Source organism: Euprymna scolopes, chromosome 42 (genome assembly GCF_053919585.1).
Source record: "Euprymna scolopes isolate OS-2025 chromosome 42, ASM5391958v1, whole genome shotgun sequence".
In the NCBI taxonomy this organism is placed as follows: domain Eukaryota; kingdom Metazoa; phylum Mollusca; class Cephalopoda; order Sepiida; family Sepiolidae; genus Euprymna; species Euprymna scolopes.
In genome coordinates, this window is record NC_136523.1 from 15,347,447 (window position 1) to 15,367,678 (window position 20,232).

Here is a 20,232-nt window from a genome sequence, read left to right on the forward strand (position 1 = left end):
TATTCCTGCACGTCACCAATTAAAAACGAATAAAGAAAAGTTATAAGCTTTTATACTTTTCGCATTCTTTTTTATTCATATATATATATATATATATATATATAATAACAACAGTGCAGTTATATTCCAAGACCCAATTATCCTATTCCTTCATGCTCATTTCCTATCTAAATGTCATCAAGCCAGTTTTTCTATATTTGCATTTTATATAATTCTGGCCATTTTCCTCTTCTAGTGAGAAGCATTTAGCTTCAAAATGCCATGGTCTAAATAGTTTTTTTTTCTTAATTTTCCCTTAACTTTTCCTTATTGTTCTGATGATTATGATAAAGTTATATATAACTTTTATTCCTTATCTTTCATTTAATATATCATCTATAATATATATATATATATATATATATATATAAACTGTGTCAATTACTTTATTGCAGAGTGGCCTGTAATTTTTTGTGACATATATCTAGTTTGATATTTTACTAATCTATTTATAAATGGTAAAATGGGCGCGAGCGTTTGTGTATGTCCACGAGGGCTTTTCAAATCGGGCTTCGCGCGTCGGTTAGATTCCGCAAGAAGTTTTCTTATACTTTCCAGATCATAATATCCCGCATTCGCAAACGGACATCCTTTCTTTCCTTTTTTTGATCGAGTTAAACAAAATTCCCACCGTGCCGTCATCTTTTTCGCATCAATAAAGCGAAACTTTCGAACGCAAATGCCTGACTTCAGGCTGGGTCGTATCTGTTCTGTATTTGGCCCTTTGTTAATGTAGGGGAAACCCTTCATACTGAGACAATTACTATTTATTTGGATACTCATTGCTTAATTTTGTGTTTTAACAAAGATATAACATTTTTATTAAAAAAGCAGTGTAAAACGGGATGACAAAACATATACAATTTTAGAGGGGAAAAATATCCAAACACGTTAGGCACAAAAATAGTCAAAACTTAATTTTTGGTCAATTTAAAAAAAATTAAAACAAAATATTTATTAGATTATCAAGTTCTTTCTATCTATGTCATTATTGAGATATTTTAAATATATGTATTGTGATTATTAGGGCTATGACAACAGCATATTCTTTTCATTGTTTTGACTCTCGAGTATATATCCACCACAGTTAGACACAATTAATCAAATGAGAACCACATTGCTCTTCATAAAAACTTTAAGATAGCAATGGATATGTACCTTAGAATCAAAACAATGAATAGAATATGCTGTTGTCATAGCCCTAGTGATTATATTTCTCTTTGTCTGTTCCATTTTTTTTCTCAGAAACTATTGGACTGATCTAGCTGTAATTTAGTATGGACTTTTAAGATAAGATGCAGCAAACTAAGTGTAATGGTATTTATTTGAAGCACATTTAGAGATTAGTAAAAAAAACGGGCAAAAGTTATATCACATAGACTTAGAATGAGGGCTTTATACCAAATTGCTGTCTAAATGTAGTTATAAATTGATATTAATTTTTGTATTAAAAACTAATCCCCATTAATCCTTATTAATTTTTAACTGTGCATCAAATAGATACCATAATTCTCACTTCCCTGCACCTTATCATAATAAAGGATTATACAAAATTTCTGCCAGATCGGCTCAATAGTTTTGGAGAAATTGTTGAACGAATAGACAGAAACATAATATAAATACTGACCCAACGGGTCACAGGTAGTCTGTTAATGAATGTAATTTTAAAACTTTTTTAAAAAATTTGTTTATTTATTTTTTTTGTGATTGCAGAAGATTTGTGTGTGGCATACACGTTCACTCTCTGTTCGACAATGATGAGCGTCCTTCTTATCTACGGAGCTGCTAAGGTAACTTTCTCAATTTAACATGGATTCAAACCAAACAGAGAGTTGCAGCACACCCAAAGCAGTGTGGCATTTCCACAAGGTCCTCTAGTTACTAACCATGAAATAAGTTAAAATAGTAAATAATAAACCTTTCTGTGACACAAGGAGTGCCAAAGTCCTGTTTGTTTGTTTTTTGTTTTATTTTTATTTTTTTGGCAACACTGAGCCAAACTTTACAAAAAGATATAACACGATTTTCTCTGTGTTGATATAACGTTGGAAGGTTGTGCAAGTAAAGCTGTCAGTCACTTACCACCACCACTACCACCACCACCATCCATTCTCAGCCCGAATTTAAGTTAGTATTTGGGGTTAAACAATTGCACTTTTTATAGTAATAATAAGAAAAAAAATGCTCTACTGAATTCTCTGAATTCTATAACAAATACGTTCTCTGAATTCTATAACAAAATACGTTCTCTGAATTCTATAACAAATACGTTGCCAAATCTTGCTTCCCAGATAGCTAGGAAATTACTTCTGTCATACCAGTTTTCAAGAATTCTAGTTGAACTGTTGCCAACAAATGTGATGTGATGCAAACAGAATAGTTGTGATCGAACACCTTAAGGTTTTGTTGGTTGCTTGCTTTATAACCGTACAATAAAATGATGCAGATGAGAACTTGGTATATGTGAATTTTAGTAAACAGAAATTGCCTCCCATGTGAACAGTGTTCTCATTATTGCCTCCACATATATATCCTTCCGTGAGTAAGAACGTTCAAACGGGGTTTTTTTTTTTTTTTTTTTTTTTTTTTTTACTAAACCATGTACGAGAAAATACAAATTCAAAAGAAAATGGAGCGAATTATATAGTTGTGACAACTTAATATATATTAATTATATAAAAGGAAAAATGTGTTTGTATGTTTGCCAAAAACTTTCAACACACGTGACGAACACTGACAAAATTGGTATCATTTGAAAGGTCAGTCTCTCAGATGACAAATATCGAAAAATTGGCCAAAAAAAGATTAATTCTTTAACCGTCAACCGGGCCATTTTTTTTTTTTTTTTTTTGCAAGGAAGAGTCAGTTTTTTGTGTCAACATTTTTGTAAAGTCATTTGCACCTCATGATCTCAACGTATGTATAAAGCATGTTATTTCGAAGGCCCGTGACATCACAAGTGGGTGAGGCAGCTAACGTTTGCTTTTTTTCACCTCCTTTTCCTCTATCACATTACATGTTCCTAACCCTACTCCTAACCTGGCTCCTGCAACTAATATTTTTTTGGCACTCACATGGGTACTTGGTCCTGGATATGAGACCCCAGCTTGCGGGCTTTGGGGAGTGTAGAGCCACACCTTAAATGCCATTGCTCCCAGGTCCACTCTGACCAGGAGTGGTAGTACCTGTTAAGGTCCCAATAATGAGTTAAATAGAAACTGACTTGAAAAAAAAAAAAATCAAAGATACTCTATTAAAAAATTTTTCTTCAAAATCACTGAATTCGGCATTAAATAACTTGAAAGGGGTTGATATGCCGTAAAACAAAAACAACCAACCAACCACATTAGCACTTGCTATTTTCAATTTTTTAGGGGGTTGGTTGCTCAGTAGCCTTACTATACTACTTCTCCACACCCGGGTACCTATGCTAGTTGGATATAAATAAATGTAATGCATAAAAAGATGAAGGGGTATCAGGATAGGATCCCTTGATGTCTGAGAATTAAATGAACTGAAATACAAAAAACCTGTTATTCTCTCCATCATGCAAAAATTAATTGCATAATATTAAATGGATAAATTTGCTGTTGAAGGGATGAGTGTTTAACAAGGCTTTGAGTTATCTCCCTTGAGTTGAATCCTTCATGATTCACTTTCATTCCAGAGAAATTTAACTTGAAAATAAAATTTTAACATTTTTTAAGTTTATTCTTGAAACTCAACAAGGCCATTCCATTATTTGGATTATTCAGACTACTGTTCTCATCTTGAATAAGAAAAGTCCTCTGAATAATCCAAAGAACAGTAATTCCAAATATTGATAAAGTTTTTTTTTTTTTTTACTTTCTAACTTGGAAAATTAAACTTTTTGAGAAAACGGGGATGGAGTATCTCACTCTGCCATTTTGAATAAACTAAGGGAGATAAGTCAATTCGAATTTTCAATTAAAAATTTTTTTTTTTTTTGCTTTCAACCTTCTAATGGTTATGATTTACCATTAATCACTGAAAACCATAAAAAGAATGATATTCTATAAAAAAAAAAGAAAAAATACCTGATCAAATTATGTAAATTTTGGAATATGATCTTTTTATTATATGACAGGTACATTCATCATAAATTTTTTTTTTTATATATACAGGAGCTTTTTAAGGAGTAGATAGGCTCTGTATATCGCCCGGTTTCCATACTCTTCTTTGCCTATTAGCCAGGCACAGAGGTACTATCACAGGGATTCGACAGAACTACTCAGTGGTCAATCTTGTTTCCTGACTAGGTCAATGAATGCCGTTTTCCCTGCTCCTGACACATCCCATCCCTCTAAACATGCAGAAGTTCAAGTGTAACGTGAACAGACATCATGCTGCCCAACTCCCTACACAGTACCCCTGTAGCTTATGTCCCTGATAGTAGCACCCTACATCAAAGTGGCAATATGCTTTGTTTGGGGTGAAAATGTAATAAAAAAATAAGCATGGGAGGAATTTTGGACAAGCACAGATTGTTTATTTAAAAAGGTGTTAGAAGTTATCTCCCTTGAAGTGATCTCTGCTTCTTGCAAGGAAAATTTTATTTTAAAATGGAGTATAACATTATTTTTGAATTTATTATTTGAAATCTTTTTTAAATTTTTATTTTATGATCATTACTCCAGACAAAGCATAAAGCCGCCTGATATAAAGGGCTAAAAAATACCATTTCAAGGTCAAATACTAGCCAACAATAAATGCTATGTTGAGAGTTTCTAACACAGAAAACAGCTACCCACCCTTTTCTTCTAGTTTTCTTGCCATTTCTTTTTTTTTTTTTTTTTTTTTTTTTTTTCACTTGTTTTTATTTTTTATTTTTTTCAGAATCGCCCTGGCTACCTACTCCCTTTTTTCAGCCTCCAGGTATTTGATTTCTGTCTGAGCAGTCTGACGGTCATCGGATCTTTCTCTTTGACTTCGAACGTCAAACTTTGGCTTAAGGATCAAGGACTGGTAAGGACTACCTATAATCGGATCTATTATATATTAGTGAAGGAACGATTCCAATATTTTCCCCGATTCTGATACAATAAGCGATTTCGATTTTTATAAATCTCTAAATATTTAACTATAGAGCTCTTATCCCCCCTCCCCGATTATGGGGAAAACAAAAAAAACAAAAAAAAAAAACAGGTATTTAATGTGCAGATATTTTCTCAAACATAAAACACATGTTTGTGTGGAATGATCTATAGATTTTAGTTTTACTGGTAGTTTAAAATCGATAAATATTGATTATTTTAACATTAAAACCAGCAGTAGAAGAATTTGTTTTAAACAAAATCAAATAAAAAAAGATGACAATTAAAGGAATCGTTTTTGGCATCGAAAAATAGACACAATTTTTTCAGATTCTGTGTGTGTATATATATATATTAACCATCAATAAGGGTTATTTGGCGTTACCAGATCAGGCTTTCTGAAGATACTGGCTTCCTGACCTAAAATGCACCAAACATTGATGTCATTGGTTTTTTTTTTTTGTTTTTTTTTTTTTTTGTAAGTCTCAACTATGTTCTACAAAGTGTATAAAAAAAAAAAAAAAAAAAATTATCTACAAAACAACCAAACGAAACACCATGAATAAATATCGGAAGATATAAATAACTTGAAGCATAAAAACTTTCTTTCCAAAATTACAAATTACTGGATTCGGTATTAAATAATCTGAAAAGGTAAAAAATATGCTGTAAAACAAAACAATCCACTGGGTTCCCACTGGACAGTCGGTCAACAGCGAATATTATGTTGAGGGAATTCAGGAAGAGATTCTGTTGGAAGAGGCCAGCACTCTTCAAATCGGGTCAGTGGCATTTCCGCACAACTCCATCCTTGTCACAGACTATTTGACCAAGATGGGCATCAAGACAGTTCCTCACCCTCCCTATAATCCAGACCTTGCTCCCTATGACTTTTGCTTACTCCCTAAGCTCAAGGAAAACCTTAGAGGCTGTCATTATGAGACAATTGATGAAAGAAGCTATGACAAGGGTCATTGACAGGCTCACACCAGAGGGATTTTATGGGTCCTTCCAGAAGTTGTTGGAATGGTACAACAAGTGTATTGCAGCCGGAGGAGATTACTTCAAAGGGGACTAGAGTTTCATGTGTATACTATCAATAAAAGTGCCCAGACGAAAAAAGTCTGGAAACTTATTGAAGGCATTTTATAAGAAGAAACATAACTAACAACAAATAATAGTTAATTAATAAAACGTCCCTTTTCAAAGGCAATATGCAAATATCAGGAAGTTTCACCAGATGTCCTGCTGGTTTGGTAAGCCGAGAGCATACTCAAGGTGTTTTCATGAATATTGATGATGGAGAGGCTCTCGTAAAGCCAAGTCGATTCACGATGATACACCCCACCCTACCCCTAACCCTTGTTATGGAGGCGTTATTAACGCACCAAGGCTGTTGAGGAATTTACGCATGGTGGGGCTTATCACTCCACTTGTTTCCACGATGGGTGATGAAAACGGAAATCTGCCAAGAAGACCGGCATAAAAAATGAACCCAATTTTCAGCAGACGTAGACATACTATGTGTTACTCTCTAAAGAGATTTCACTAATTTTTTTTTTTTTTTTAATTCTAAATAATTTCTCTTCTGTTAATAAATAAAATGATACTTGACTCAAAGATTTCATCTATTATTAAATTTAATATTTAATACTGATCGTTTTAAGAACAAAATTTGCTTGGTCTTAAAGAAAATGGAGGTGTTTTTTACCTTCATAGTCAATTTTTCTAATACTGCTACCCAAATCACCGGGTACTAATTAAATAAGAGATATTTTCGATATTCACTGGTTAAAAAGCGATAAGGAACTTTGATGCATTTTTTTTTGTTGAAATCTTGAATTGACCTGCATTTGACTATAAAGAAAAGGAGATGGGGAGAAAGGAGAGGAGAAAGTAGAAATGAATCAGCCTTCGTGGATGGGTTGGAATACAACTATTTAATACTGATCGATTTAAGAAAAAAAAATAATTTGGTTGGTATTAAATTAAAGAAGGAGGTGTTTTTACCGTCACAGTCAGAAGTACTAATACTGTTACCCAAATCACTGAATACTAATTGAATAAGAGATAATTTTTCAATGCTGATGGAAAGGTTTTTGTAAAGCCAAGTCAGTTCGTGATAGTCTTCACTAGGGGTGTCATTTGTTGTTGTTTGTTGTTGTGTCAGTGTTCACCGTGGGTTGGTTGAACCAGCTCCTTCAACTGAATTTTCTGCATCTCATATAGACACCACCTAAGCACGTCAGTTTGTAGCCGCAGTCGATATCAAGTCTAGCCATTCACTGTTCCAGTGGTGCACTCCATAGAGGTGAAAACACACTTTTACCTCTATGGAGTGCACCACTGGAACTGCTGAGTCAGGTTTTTAGCTGACCACTGCATCGTTTCTTCCAACCCTGGAGTGAGGCTGGGTTTATAGTGGCATGGATGAGGTCATCTGGTTGCTGATGCAGAATGTGACCAAACCATCAAAGACGTCTCGAAAGGAGGGTCTGTTTGAGGGATGGTATCCAGCACCGTGAACGGATGGTAGAAATTGGTGCCAATAAACTTGAAGGATGCGGCATAGACATTCCATCCATCCATAGCCTTGAGCCCCTGGAGGGACATAGGCCATCCACAACTTTGTAGATGCTTTTGTAGTGAGGAGTTATTTTTTTCAGGGTGAGGGTGCTGACCTGTTGCAATATTTCATAATGGGGTAGTTATTTAAATTGCTGCCCACATTAGCAATATTTGGCACAAGGCCGAGAAAGTGGGGATCTAAAGCAGGCTCCCCTAAAGGAGGGGCACTCCTGCAATTGCAAAAATTGCCCGAGTAACCTCGTCAGCATTCCCCTGTCGGGGCGCCTCAGGCGACAAGCAATAAACTTGCCCCACCCGAAAGCCCGGTGGCAAGGCCTGGGAGGGTGGACCTCCTGGGTATTACCCTGGCGGTGTACCTCAGTCCGACAGGTGCTGGGCCGGTTCCAGGCCCCTCACCTATCAGGCTGAGTGTCAAGAATGGATCCTTGACGTGTACTACTACCCTGTCTCCCTGCAGCCAAAGCCGCTAGGAGACACATCCTATCATGAGATTTTCATAATGGGGTATGACCCCGCACAGTTGGAAGATTCTATTTATAAACGATGCTGCTAGGAACTGACGAATCGAATTAATTTACGTTCTGCTACCAACCAATCAGAGACCAAAATTGCTCCATAAATATTAAAACTTTTCTGTAGCAATTTTGCATATGTTTTCTTCGTGTCAACACGGGAAGAATCTTTTGCTGTGTGGATTACAACTCAGTAACTGTCTACTGCAAACCAGTTACCTCCCAGGACTTGTGTAAAACAACGAACCATCGGAAACTGTTCTGAAACTAAACATGGCTTACACTTCTAGATGGCCCCACGCCCAACCTTCCCAGAAGGTACATACAGCACCTAGCCTTCCCAAATGGTCACCTATCTGGTCCTGGCCAGGCTCAACGTTGCTTAACTTCAGTGATCTGGCGAGAATCAGTGTATCAACTGGTGTGCCAACCTGACTGTGCCGTATATGACGTAGACATTGGTGGTCAAAAACTTTCGTTAACAAAACAAGACTGTTGAGGAAGTTTTGATTGAAAGGCGTGAACAAATGGGGTTAGGTAGAAAGAATATATTGTCTAAAAAAAAACAAATACAAATAAAGGCTGTCAGTATTTCCGAATGTTAGGGTTTTTGGTAGTCTCACATTAGTACGCGATATTTCCACCATGGGAGGAGTCTTAACTTTGTGTTTGATATAAAAAGCAAAAGTCGATTATGAGTAAATGTGTAAGTTACCATAACACTTCATCCTAATGCCTTTTTTTTTTTTTTTACACGGTGGTCACCGCTTATCAAGGCCCGGAAGCCACTCAGGGATAAGGGTTATTGCAAGTACAGTACGTTAGTGTGGAGATTTAATGAAGTGTTTACTTAAGAGGGCGGTTCATTAGGAATTTGTTTACGTTGGACTTGAAGACATCCATGTTGTAGTCAGGTGGGAAGCAGGCAGACGGAACAGAGTTCCACAGGCGTGCAGTTCTAAGAAAGAAGCTTTGCCGGAAGGGGTACTTAATATATTTTTTCTATTATTTGTAGATTTTAAAAGTAGCCACTGATAGGAAACGCTGCTGTATGTCTCTGGTTTTCTTGCTGATTTTTATATTAACTTTTTCTTTTTTTTTTTCTTTTTTTTTTCCAGGAAAATTGTCCTGGATTTCAACGAATTTTGGAAATGGACAGTGATTTGCTGATGCTCTTAATTGTGACTTTCTTTGTTCTGCTTTTGTTCTTACGGGTAAGTGTTAGACGTGATCTGAAGCTCACAATTACCATAAAAAAAAAAATGTGTTCTTGCTCAGCGATCTCCCTACATTAAAAAAATAAAAACAAAGAAAAATCTCCATTGTGTACATACCCATGATGAAAAGAAAATTTCATATTCCAAAAATTATGTAAATTGATCAAGTAGTTTTATTTTTATAAAGACAAATGTTTTAAAGCAATTAATAGAAATTCATAGGCAGTACAATATAAATCTAGTAAGTATGAATTATTGAGTTATCTCCCTTTGTTTCTTGACATTTTTTTTTTTTTAAATGGCAGGCAAGACTCATAAAATTTGATTTTTTTTATTTAAAAATAAAACTATTTGATGAATTTAAATGATTTTTGGAATATGATATTTTAATTTAATCACGGGTGTGTACATTGAATAAATTTTTCTTGATTTTTGTTTTTTTTTTTAATACAGGAGAAATTCTGGACACGAACCAAAGAATCTTTAAGGCAGAGGTTCTCAACTAAATTTACCCTTGGGGTAAAAATTATATAGACGGGGGGGGGGGGGTAAATTATTAAAGTACCTGATAATGTAAAAATGATTATTTCTTTCCAAATTGTGTCATGTCTAAGAAACGTAATACAAATTAATTTCATAATTTTTTATTTAGAAAAAAAGTTTGATTTTCTTTATTTTTGTGATCCGAATGTATAATTCTATTTTTATATATAAAAAAAAAAAAAAAAAAAAAAAAAAAACTAAACAATAAATAGATTCTTTTTTTTACCTTGTTTTTGATGGCAATTTTTTGTATGTAGTGGGGCAGGTTATCTCAATATTATATAAGAATGTTTCACTTAGTGATACAAGTACCAAGTGAAAGATTGATTCATCAATCTGCCCCACTAATGGGAGTAGAGGGTAAACGGAGAAATACAAAAAGCTGAGGAAGTCAATGATGGAGGAAAGGTTGAGAATAGCTACTTTAAGGGCAGGTGAAGTGACGTTTAGTTTTGGTGGGCAATCACATGGTGTCTGGATTAAAATACAGGCCTGTTGCTGGGTTGGTTGGTTGGTTTATTTATGGCATATAAACCCTTTCGGGTTATTTAATGTCAAATCCAAAGATTTTGAAGAAAAATTTATTATTTTCCTTTTTTTCTTTGTCTCCCCTCGCAATAATTTTTGTTCACATGTTTTTTTCTAATGTTTGTTTCTTTTTTTTTCAAATTTTTTTGTTTTCCTTTTTTCTGTTTTTTTTTTTTTTTTTTTCTTCTGTTTTTTTTTCTGTTTTTTTTTCTGTTTTTTTTTGTTTTGTTTTTTTTTTCTGTTTTTTTTTCCCCTGTTTTTTTTTTTCTGTTTCTTTTCTGTTTTTTCCTGTTTTTTTTTTCCTGTTTTTTTTTTTCTGTTTTTTTTCCCCTGTTTTTTTTTTCTGTTTTTTTTGTTTTCTGTTTTTTTTTTTGTTTTTTTTTTGTTTTTTTGTTTTTGTTTTTTTTTTTTGTTTTTTTTTGTTTTCTGTTTTTTTTGTTTTCTGTTTTTTTTTTTTTTTTTTTTTGTTTGTTTTTGTTTTTTTGTTTTTTGTTTTTTCTTCTGTTTCTTCTGTTTTTTTTTCTGTTTTTTTTCTGATTTTTTTAAAAATGTTTTTTCTGATGTTTTTTCTAATGTTTTTTCCAGGCTTATTTTCTGAGTGTCGTATGGGCTTGCTATAAGTACGCACAGATGGTTTCAGCTTACCGAAATTCAGTTCGATCCTACAGAGTGGATCCGGACACGGAGGTGAGACATTCCAAATCTTATCATCTCTTGCCACACACTAACATTAATTCGGAATATCTAAGTGCTCTCCTCACCTAAGGAGCTATGGAGTTCGAACTTCCTTTTAAATTTCATCAAAATATATCCTATTTTGATGAAATTTATAACATATATACCACAGTTGTTCCAAAAGTAAAGCCTCCTATTTTTTAACTAAAAAATCCCCATAAAAAAAGTGCTGAAGAGCTACAAAAACCGGAATTGTACCACTAAAACGAGTGACCTTTTGTGCGCCAGAATTTATTTTTCTACATAGTTTCCTTGAGAATCGTGGTAACTATGGAGGTTAAACTTCAAATATATATCTATATATTTGAAGTTTAGCGGAGGCAAATTTTAAATTGATAACTCTATTTTCTTTAATTGTAGATTTGGCAACTATCGGTTATTTTGAGTTCAGCTTAATTTGGCAATTCATCACAAAGTGACTGACACCTGAACAGCATTTGCAAATTGCAAGTGATACAATCAATTTACTTAGAGAAACATTTGATGAATGAATAATTTCATGAAATAGACCTGGTCACTTCATTCGTGCAATTTAACCCCATTCAATTATTTTCTTTGGGGATATGTAAAGTCTCATGTCTATGCTGATAAATCAGACAGAATAGACCACTTAGAAGACAACATTCAATGCATGATTGCCAAAATATATCCTAATCTAAGACGTAGAGTTTGTGAAAATTGGACGCCTAGATTACATTATATATATGCAAGCGGCGGAGCCATATGTTCAAAATTGGGTACTTATGTATTTTTGGTACTGCGCTGAAATAATATTTCGAAAACCATTCTTAAGGTGGGGAGGGGAGGATGTTTTGTTTATTTCTGTGCTATCTAACAATTTAGTAAAAGATATTGTGCAATTTAATAAAAAAAAGAATTTTTTTTTTTTTTTTTTACATAGGCATCACCACTTATCAAGGCCAAGAGGCCACGGATTAAAGAGTGTACAGTAGACAATTGGACAATATAGTAACCGTTAGTAATGGAAATTTGGTAACCAGTGGAACGGCTCATCAAAAACTTGTTTACGTTAGACTTGAAGACGACCATATTGTAGTTAGCTGGAAAGCAGGAAAACGGAAGACAATTCCACAGGCGTGCAGTTCAAAGAAAGAAGCTTTGATCATGGGATCTACGTTTAGGTTTAGGCACAGATGTCGTGCAACATGAATTTAACCCTTAAAAATACAAAAAAATACATAAGCACCCAAAATTTAAATTATGAATAATTTTATCTTTATTTTTGGAATCCTTTAATATATAATACGATTTGGTATGGACCCAACTATGGAAGACCAAGTAAAAACACAAAATCTGATTTATAAGAAGAATAGCATCCAATCTTGACCGCCCTTTGGAGCCTGTGGTGCGGTGGGTGGACAGATTTAGTCTCTACAGTTCTAGGTGAGCATTGTCTGAAGATAGCGGTTTCAATCCTACCCAAAGCAGGCTAGTGGACTAGCTGACGAAAACGCTATAAAACAACAACTATGTTACGAGACTCTGTATTCTTATCTCGTTGCGGTTAACCACCTGAAGAAGGCCAAAGGATGAGTTGGCCGAAATGTGGTGAAACCACAATTGTGAAGACAAGGATAACAGTCCGCAAAAAAAAAAAAAAAACGAATACTTAAATTATGAATGCCAAAAATTAATCTTTGGAATAAACCATGTATTTGCATAATAAAAATATTTTTCTGTGATTTATTAATTTAAAGTTCGCCAACATTCTTCATATGCACGTTTTTATGAAATGTATATCATGTATATAAAATTCTCCCGGGAAGACAATGGAAGTGGTCATGAATTCCTACGTTACCCAGTGTGTGCCGAATGTCTACCTACCCTCACTTCTAAGTGACCCATGGCAAAAGAACATCCTTAAACCTTAAAATTTACATAATGTGGCCTATTAAAAATTTTGTCTCCGTGTAGATGACTTTCAAAGCAACCTGATTAGAGTTTAGGAAGTCAGTTTTATCAAAGCCGTTTGACATGTAAAGTTTTAATGAAATTTAAACCATATGTATAAGACCCCTCCCACACACAATTCAGAGTGTTTTCTGACATGTCAGTTTCTTCTGACTATATTAGGGGAGGGGGATAGGAGATGTTGCCCGAGTGTTTGGAGGTGTGTGTTGAGCAAAAAAACAGTAGTAGTAGGAGGCAAAGAATATGAAAAAAAAAAAAAAAATGTGACATCTTTGCTGTTGCGTCTATCGCCAAACCGGAAGTGACATAGGTTTAAATTAAGGCTAGTCAATCGAAAAAAAAAGATGATGACTTTAGAAAATATCGGCAAAAAAAGTGACCCCTCCCTGTAGAAAAGTGTCCAGTTGAGGTTGAAGGAATTAATGTTTTTAGCCAATTTTTCGATATTTGTCATCCGAAGGGTCGAGCTTCATAATGATACTGATCAGTCGCCTCTGTCAAAAATTTTAAGCAGACATACAAGCATACATACATACATACATACATTTAAACAGATTTTTGCCCTTTATATTATAGATTTTGAAATTAATTTTGTAAACGAAAATATTTTTTTCTTTGAATGAAATTGAAATGAAAATTATTGAAAGAAAAAAGTTAATTTGATTTAAAAAAAAAAAATAAATAAAAAATAACCGTGTATATTTCAAACACAAAAACAAACAACACGCAGTCGTCAACAACGAGAATATATTTTCATATTGTTTTTCTTAATTAAATAAAACTTTAAAATATTTTAAAGTTTTTAAACCTAAAAAAAATTATAAAATAATCAACCAAAAAGAGTTTTTCAAAAATGTGATTTTTTTTCTTTCAAAAAAAAAACACAGTTAAATTGATATGAACATTAAAAACTTTAGGCCATATTTATTTGAAACACGGCACAAAAACAGACAAACAAGATTCGGTCGTCAACAATGAGATTATATTTTCATATTGTTTTTATTAATTTACAAATGTTAATTAAAATTAATTAGGAAATAATTAACCAAAAAGAGTTTTGCAAAAAAAACATGATTTTTCTTTAAAAAACAGTAAAAAGTGATATATTTTCAGAGTTTCTGAATTTTTTTTAAGTTATAAAATCTTTATAAAATGTGATTGACATGGTCGATGCCAAATTACCCCTCGGTCAAATTGGCCATGACGAAACGGCCAATTCTCCTGTAATGAATTCTCTGAAAATCTTTTTTTTTTTTTTTTTGATTTATATTCACCCCTAAAAAAAAAGACCCTGAGATGCAAGCAGTCACTGTGAATTAAGGTTCAAATTGTAAGGGGGCAACTTCGTTCATCCATGATGCTGTGTGTTTTAAAGAGAAATCGGTTCAACCCATCCTGGGTGAATATCGGATTCATAGGGGGCATCCTAAGTGGAGTGTTGTGCGGCATAAGATAAGGCTTATTTGCATAACTTTTAAGTTTTTCTTGGTACAGTCAGGAAAATGACTATAATAAAGAAAATAGCTGAAAAAGAAACACAAAATACCATAAACTATTTAATTAAAACTGATGGAACAAAATGCATAAACAAAAAAGAACTAATTTACTAGCTGAAGAATTCTACAAAAATTCATCAAATAAACAGTATTTTTTTTTTTTTTTTTTTTTTTTAGAAAGTGATCACCACTTATCAAGGCCCGGAAGCCACTCAGGGATAATGGTTATTGCAAGTACATTACGTTAGTGAGGAGATTTGCTGAAATGTTTACTTAAGGGGGCGGTTCATTAGGAATTTGTTAACATTGGACTTGAAGACAACCAAGTTGTAGTCCGGTGGGAAGCAGGCAGACGGAACAGAGTTCCACAGGCATGCAGTTCTAAGAAAGAAGCTTTGTTCATGGAATCCACGTTTTGATTTAGGCACAGATATAGAGTGGGGGAAATTTTTCACAGTGGATTCAGCTAGACGGGTGTTTTTCGTGAAAGATTGGCGAGGGGGGACCAGGGATTGGAGTTCAGACGAGCATCTGCCATGGAAATAACGATAAAACAAGAACAGGCTCGCAACGTCTCTTCTGTGGGAGAGAGGTTGCAGGGTAGAGAAAAGGGCATCCCCCACTAAGCCATGAAGTCTATTTTGTACTCTGTCAAGGCAGGATAGGCTGTTTTTAGCAGCTCCTGCCCAGATATGGCAACAGTATTCCATATTTGGACGTACTTGGCTTTTATATAGATAGAGAATTGCATTAGTAGTGAGATATCTTCTGGAGCGGTAGAAGGATCCCACCATCTTTCCAGCGACCTGGCAACAGTATTCAACATCATTCCAAATTCATAAAGAAACAGCATCTGATCTGACTCTTAGTAAATACCAAAAAAAACAATACCAACAACTTAATAAATAAAAGCCACTTCGGCAAACTCAGAGAAAAGTACTTACAACACAAAGAAATATACACTGATGGAGCCAAAACAAAAAAAGGAACATGTGCGGCATGTACAGATGGACAGAACCATCTGCAAATAAAACTTCCCATCGACGCATCAATCAATAAACACAGCAGAACTACAAGCAATCAAAATGGCACTTGGATTAAGAACAATAAGAAAAAAATTGATTATATATACCGATTCTTTGTTATGCATCTTAGCTCTAAGAGAAGAAGAACTAGAGCATCCTCATATATTAGATATAATGAAGAAATACAATGAAATTATTGAAAAAGGAAAATAAATAATCTTAGCCTGGATGCCAAGTCATGTTGGTATTCCAGGCAATGAAGAAATTGAAAAATTGGCCAAAGAAGCCATTAGCAAAAATATAACAAACATCAAAATACCATACACAGATTTCAGCAGAAAAATAAAGGAATAACAAAAATAAATGGCAAGCAGAATGGGACACATATACCCAAAACAAACTACACGAGCAGCAACCCATAATAAAACACATAAACAAAACAATAAAAAGGACGAAGAGAAAATATCGTTCTAATCAGAATCGGTTCATTAGGAATTTGTTAACATTGGACTTGAAGACAACCAAATTAACACACTCGCACCTAATCGAAGCAACAGAAAAACCAAAAATGCACTTTTTACGACAAACAGATGACAATAAAACATTGACAGAATGTCAAAAAATACGAAACTACCAGAAATAAATATTATACAGCAAACGAAATCAAAGAATTGTTTCACAAGGTAACACCACACCAAATCATACATACTTAAAAAAAAAAAAAAAAAAAAAAAAAAATATATAACTCTTCAAATCACTATAAACCGTAAAAACTCAAAATTTTTTAAATTCATAACTCTGACAATAATAAAAAAAAGTAAAAAAAAACTATCTCAACTAAATACATAGCTTGGCATTAAATGACCCACAGTGGTTGATATGCCGTGAAGCCCCAATAAACCAACCAACCAACCAACCAACCAACCTTCTCACAATGGAACGGACCAGAAAGTGGGATTGAAGAGCCAGTGTTCTAGAGAAAGAGCACTTTGGCCTGCAAAAACAATGCCTGGGCAGCTCTGTCACCACCTGGTAGAAACGTCTCAGTTGATTAACAATAAACTAACTCGTTCTAAAATAGAGAAAGCAAAGCCTTAGATGGTAGACCTCCTAGAATTGCACAGGTCCAGCAACATATCACCATCAACAGGGAAAACAGTTAAAAAATGACATAAACTCTATTTACTTTGGTGCAGAGTGAAAAAAATTGCTGGATCTTCTGGTAAAGCAAAAATTGACTGATGATGATGAGACAAGTCAGGGGCCACTTCCATTGCTGAATCTGGCTTCAGGCATATCACGTCCAACACAGACCAGTTCTGTCTTTTTTTTTTTTTTTAGGTTCAATAATGATAAAAGGAACATTAATAAAATTGCATCATTTAACTGTTTCATCTTTTCTTCTGCAGATGCTGCTTCCTCCCAGTTATGAAGACGCCATCAAGATTCCACTGATGGAACAGGTTCCAGAGACCGGAATTCAGCACCCACCACCACCCCCTTATGAACCAGTCACCATCACTACGCCACCACCACTCGCTGCTGCTTCTTCCTCATCTTCCAATTCCAGCTAAATCTTGGGCAATGTCGCCGCCTAGCTGAGGGGGTGGGGTGGAAGAGACGGAGGATAACTCCCTTCAAAGCAATTTTTGCCTTTTATATTCCTTGATTATTATCTGAAATATTCACAAAAAAAAACTGGTTTATGTTGGGGATCTTTTTAAAAATGTGTTTTTTATTCTCTTGGTTTTGTACCCTCTGTCTCCCTCACTCTCTCTCTCTCTCTCTTTTGTACTCCCACTCTCTCTCTCTTTTGTACTCCCACTCTCTCTCTCTTTTGTACTCCCACTCTCTCTCTCTTTTGCACTCCTCCTCTCTCTCTTGCACTCCTCCTCTCTCTCTTTTTGCACTCCTCCTCTCTCTCTCTCTCTTTTTGCACTCCTCCTCTCTCTCTCTTTTTGCACTCCTCCTCTCTCTCTCTTTTTGCACTCCTCCTCTCTCTCTCTTTTTGCACTCCTCCTCTCTCTCTCTTTTTGCACTCCTCCTCTCTCTCTCTTTTTGCACTCCTCCTCTCTCTCTCTTTTTGCACTCCTCCTCTCTCTCTTTTTGCACTCCTCCTCTCTCTCTCTTTTTGCACTCCTCCTCTCTCTCTCTTTTTGCACTCCTCCTCTCTCTCTCTTTTTGCACTCCCTCTTTTTGCACTCCCTCTCTCTCTCTCTTTTGCACTCTCTCTCTTTTTGCACTCCCTCTCTCTCTCTCTCTCTCTCTTGTACTCCCTCTCTCTCTCTTGTACTCCCTCTCTCTCTCTTGTACTCCCTCTCTCTCTCTTGTACTCCCTCTCTCTCTCTTGTACTCCCTCTCTCTCTCTCTCTCTCTCTCGTACTCCCTCTCTCTCTCTCTTTTGTACTCCCTCTCTCTCTCTTTTGTACTCCCTCTCTCTCTCTTTTGTACTCCCTCTCTCTCTCTTTTGTACTCCCTCTCTCTCTCTTTTGTACTCCCTCTCTCTCTCTCTTTTGTACTCCCTCTCTCTCTCTCTTTTGTACTCCCCCTCTCTCTTTTGTACTCCCCCTCTCTCTTTTGTACTCCCCCTCTCTCTCTTTTGTACTCCCCCTCTCTCTCTCTTTTGTACTCCCCCTCTCTCTCTCTTTTGTACTCCCCCTCTCTCTCTCTTTTGTACTCCCCCTCTCTCTCTCTTTTGTACTCCCCCCTCTCTCTCTCTCTTTTGCACTTCCTCTCTCTTTTGCACTCCCTCTCTCTTTTGCACTCCCTCTCTCTTTTGTACTCTCTCTCATTTGTACTCCCCTCTCTCTCTCTTTTGTACTCCCCTTCTTTTGTATTCCTCTCTCTCTCTGCCTTTTGCACTCTGTGGTTCCCCTTAAAGAGGTGAAACAACCGGGGAGGGGCGGAGGGTTCTATTCTTCTCCTCTTTTGCACATTATCTCCTCCTCCTCCTCCTCCTATTTCTAAACAAAACAAACAAAAAACACATCTCTATAAATACCAATTCTCTTACAAATAAAAAAAAAACAAAAATTAACTTTTTTTCTTTTTATATACGCAAAAAAAAATGTCATTAACCAAAAGTGACTTTTTCCAAAAAATTTTTTATTCTTTCTAAAATTTTGCTTAACGTCGGAATGAAGTAACTGAGTTGTGATGGCTGGGGGAAAAAACTGCTTGGTTAATTTTGGATCCTTGTTTGCCCGAAAGAGTATGGAGTGGAGTCAGGAAGAAGGGTGGTCAAGAAGCAATATAGGCTGCATCATATTGAGGCTGGCTGTGGTAGGGCCAACGAAGGTGGATTTTATATATATATGACTACTTCATTTAATCACATAAATTAATACACGAAAGTATAGATTTATGCGTCAACTTTAAGTATTTACTTCAACGGTGCTCAATACGTAGGTAGAGCTAGGTAGTAAGTTATAAAATATATATGGCGATTAAGCTACACAGAATATTCCGCGTTTCATCCACCCTAGGATTCATCAGGTTTATCATGATCCAAATCTGGTGAATAAGATGGCTGCATAAGCCTGATGAATCCTAGTGTGGATGAAACGCGGAATATTCTGTGTAGCTTAATCGCCATATACATTTTATAACTTACTATATATATATATATATAATGGAAGTAGTATTCCAACGAAATAGAGAATTGAAAAGGGAACAAACCAAGTTATGTGTTCATCAACGTTTCATCTTTATTGCGAGACTTCTTCTGGATGAATGAAATTAAGAAAACAAAACATTAGTACAAATATTTGAAAATATATTTTTGATGTAATGAAATGTATGACCTTGTTCCGTTTCAGAAACGGAAAATGTCGTTGAGAATTCCCCCAAAAAGGGAGGGCGAGCAAAAAGTTTTTAAATTCATTCGTCCAGAAGAAGTCTTGCAATAAAGATGAAACATTGAACACATAACTTGGTTTGTTCCTCTCTCTCCCTCTCCCTCTCCCTCTCCCTCTCTCTCTCTCTCTATATATATATATATATATATATATATATATATATATATTTTAATATTTTGCTGCTTTATTCTTCACTGTAAACAGACATTCATTATGTTTGTCCAAAAATGATTGTTGATCGGCTATATAAGTAAACAATTATTTTGACCCTTACTGATGCATATATGGTTCGATGTGTATGTGTTTTTATTTTTACTTCAGCCGTCAACAGTTGCTAAAAATATAAATGACTTTGCTGTTTTTTTTTTTTTTGTGTATCATTAGCACTGATGATAACGCATATTGAAGTAAAAATAAAAAACATATATATCAAACCATATTTGCTTCAGTATGGGGTCGAAACAATTGTTTTCTTTTATAGTGAACCAACAAACATTTTTGGATGAACATAATGAGCTTCTGTTCACAGTGAAGAATGAAATGGTAAAAAATTATTAAAAGCATTTATAGCTCTAGTATTGCACTATTGAGCTATAAAAGAGAATTTTGTGTTTATATTTATATTTGAAGGGAAAATTTTAATGGAAATATATATATATAGTGATTTAAAGATTGAGGGTTTTTTTTTTTTTTTTTTTTTTTTTT

The 20,232-nt window shown here is 34.8% G+C and overlaps 1 protein-coding gene across 1 annotated transcript in view; it reads left to right on the forward strand.

Moving 5' to 3' along the window:
• The window catches only part of LOC145266935 (lysosomal-associated transmembrane protein 4A-like), an 81,273-nt gene that overhangs the window by 58,016 nt on the left and 3,025 nt on the right, over nt 1-20,232 (forward strand). Inside the window, exons 3-7 of the mRNA XM_080122737.1 lie at nt 1,753-1,829; nt 4,897-5,025; nt 9,313-9,408; nt 11,068-11,169; nt 17,080-20,232. The exon at nt 17,080-20,232 is cut by the window's right edge and continues 3,025 nt beyond it. Of these exons, the coding sequence (XP_079978863.1) occupies nt 1,753-1,829; nt 4,897-5,025; nt 9,313-9,408; nt 11,068-11,169; nt 17,080-17,244 (569 nt within the window). The 3' untranslated portion in view covers nt 17,245-20,232. The remainder of the gene's footprint in view (nt 1-1,752; nt 1,830-4,896; nt 5,026-9,312; nt 9,409-11,067; nt 11,170-17,079) is intronic.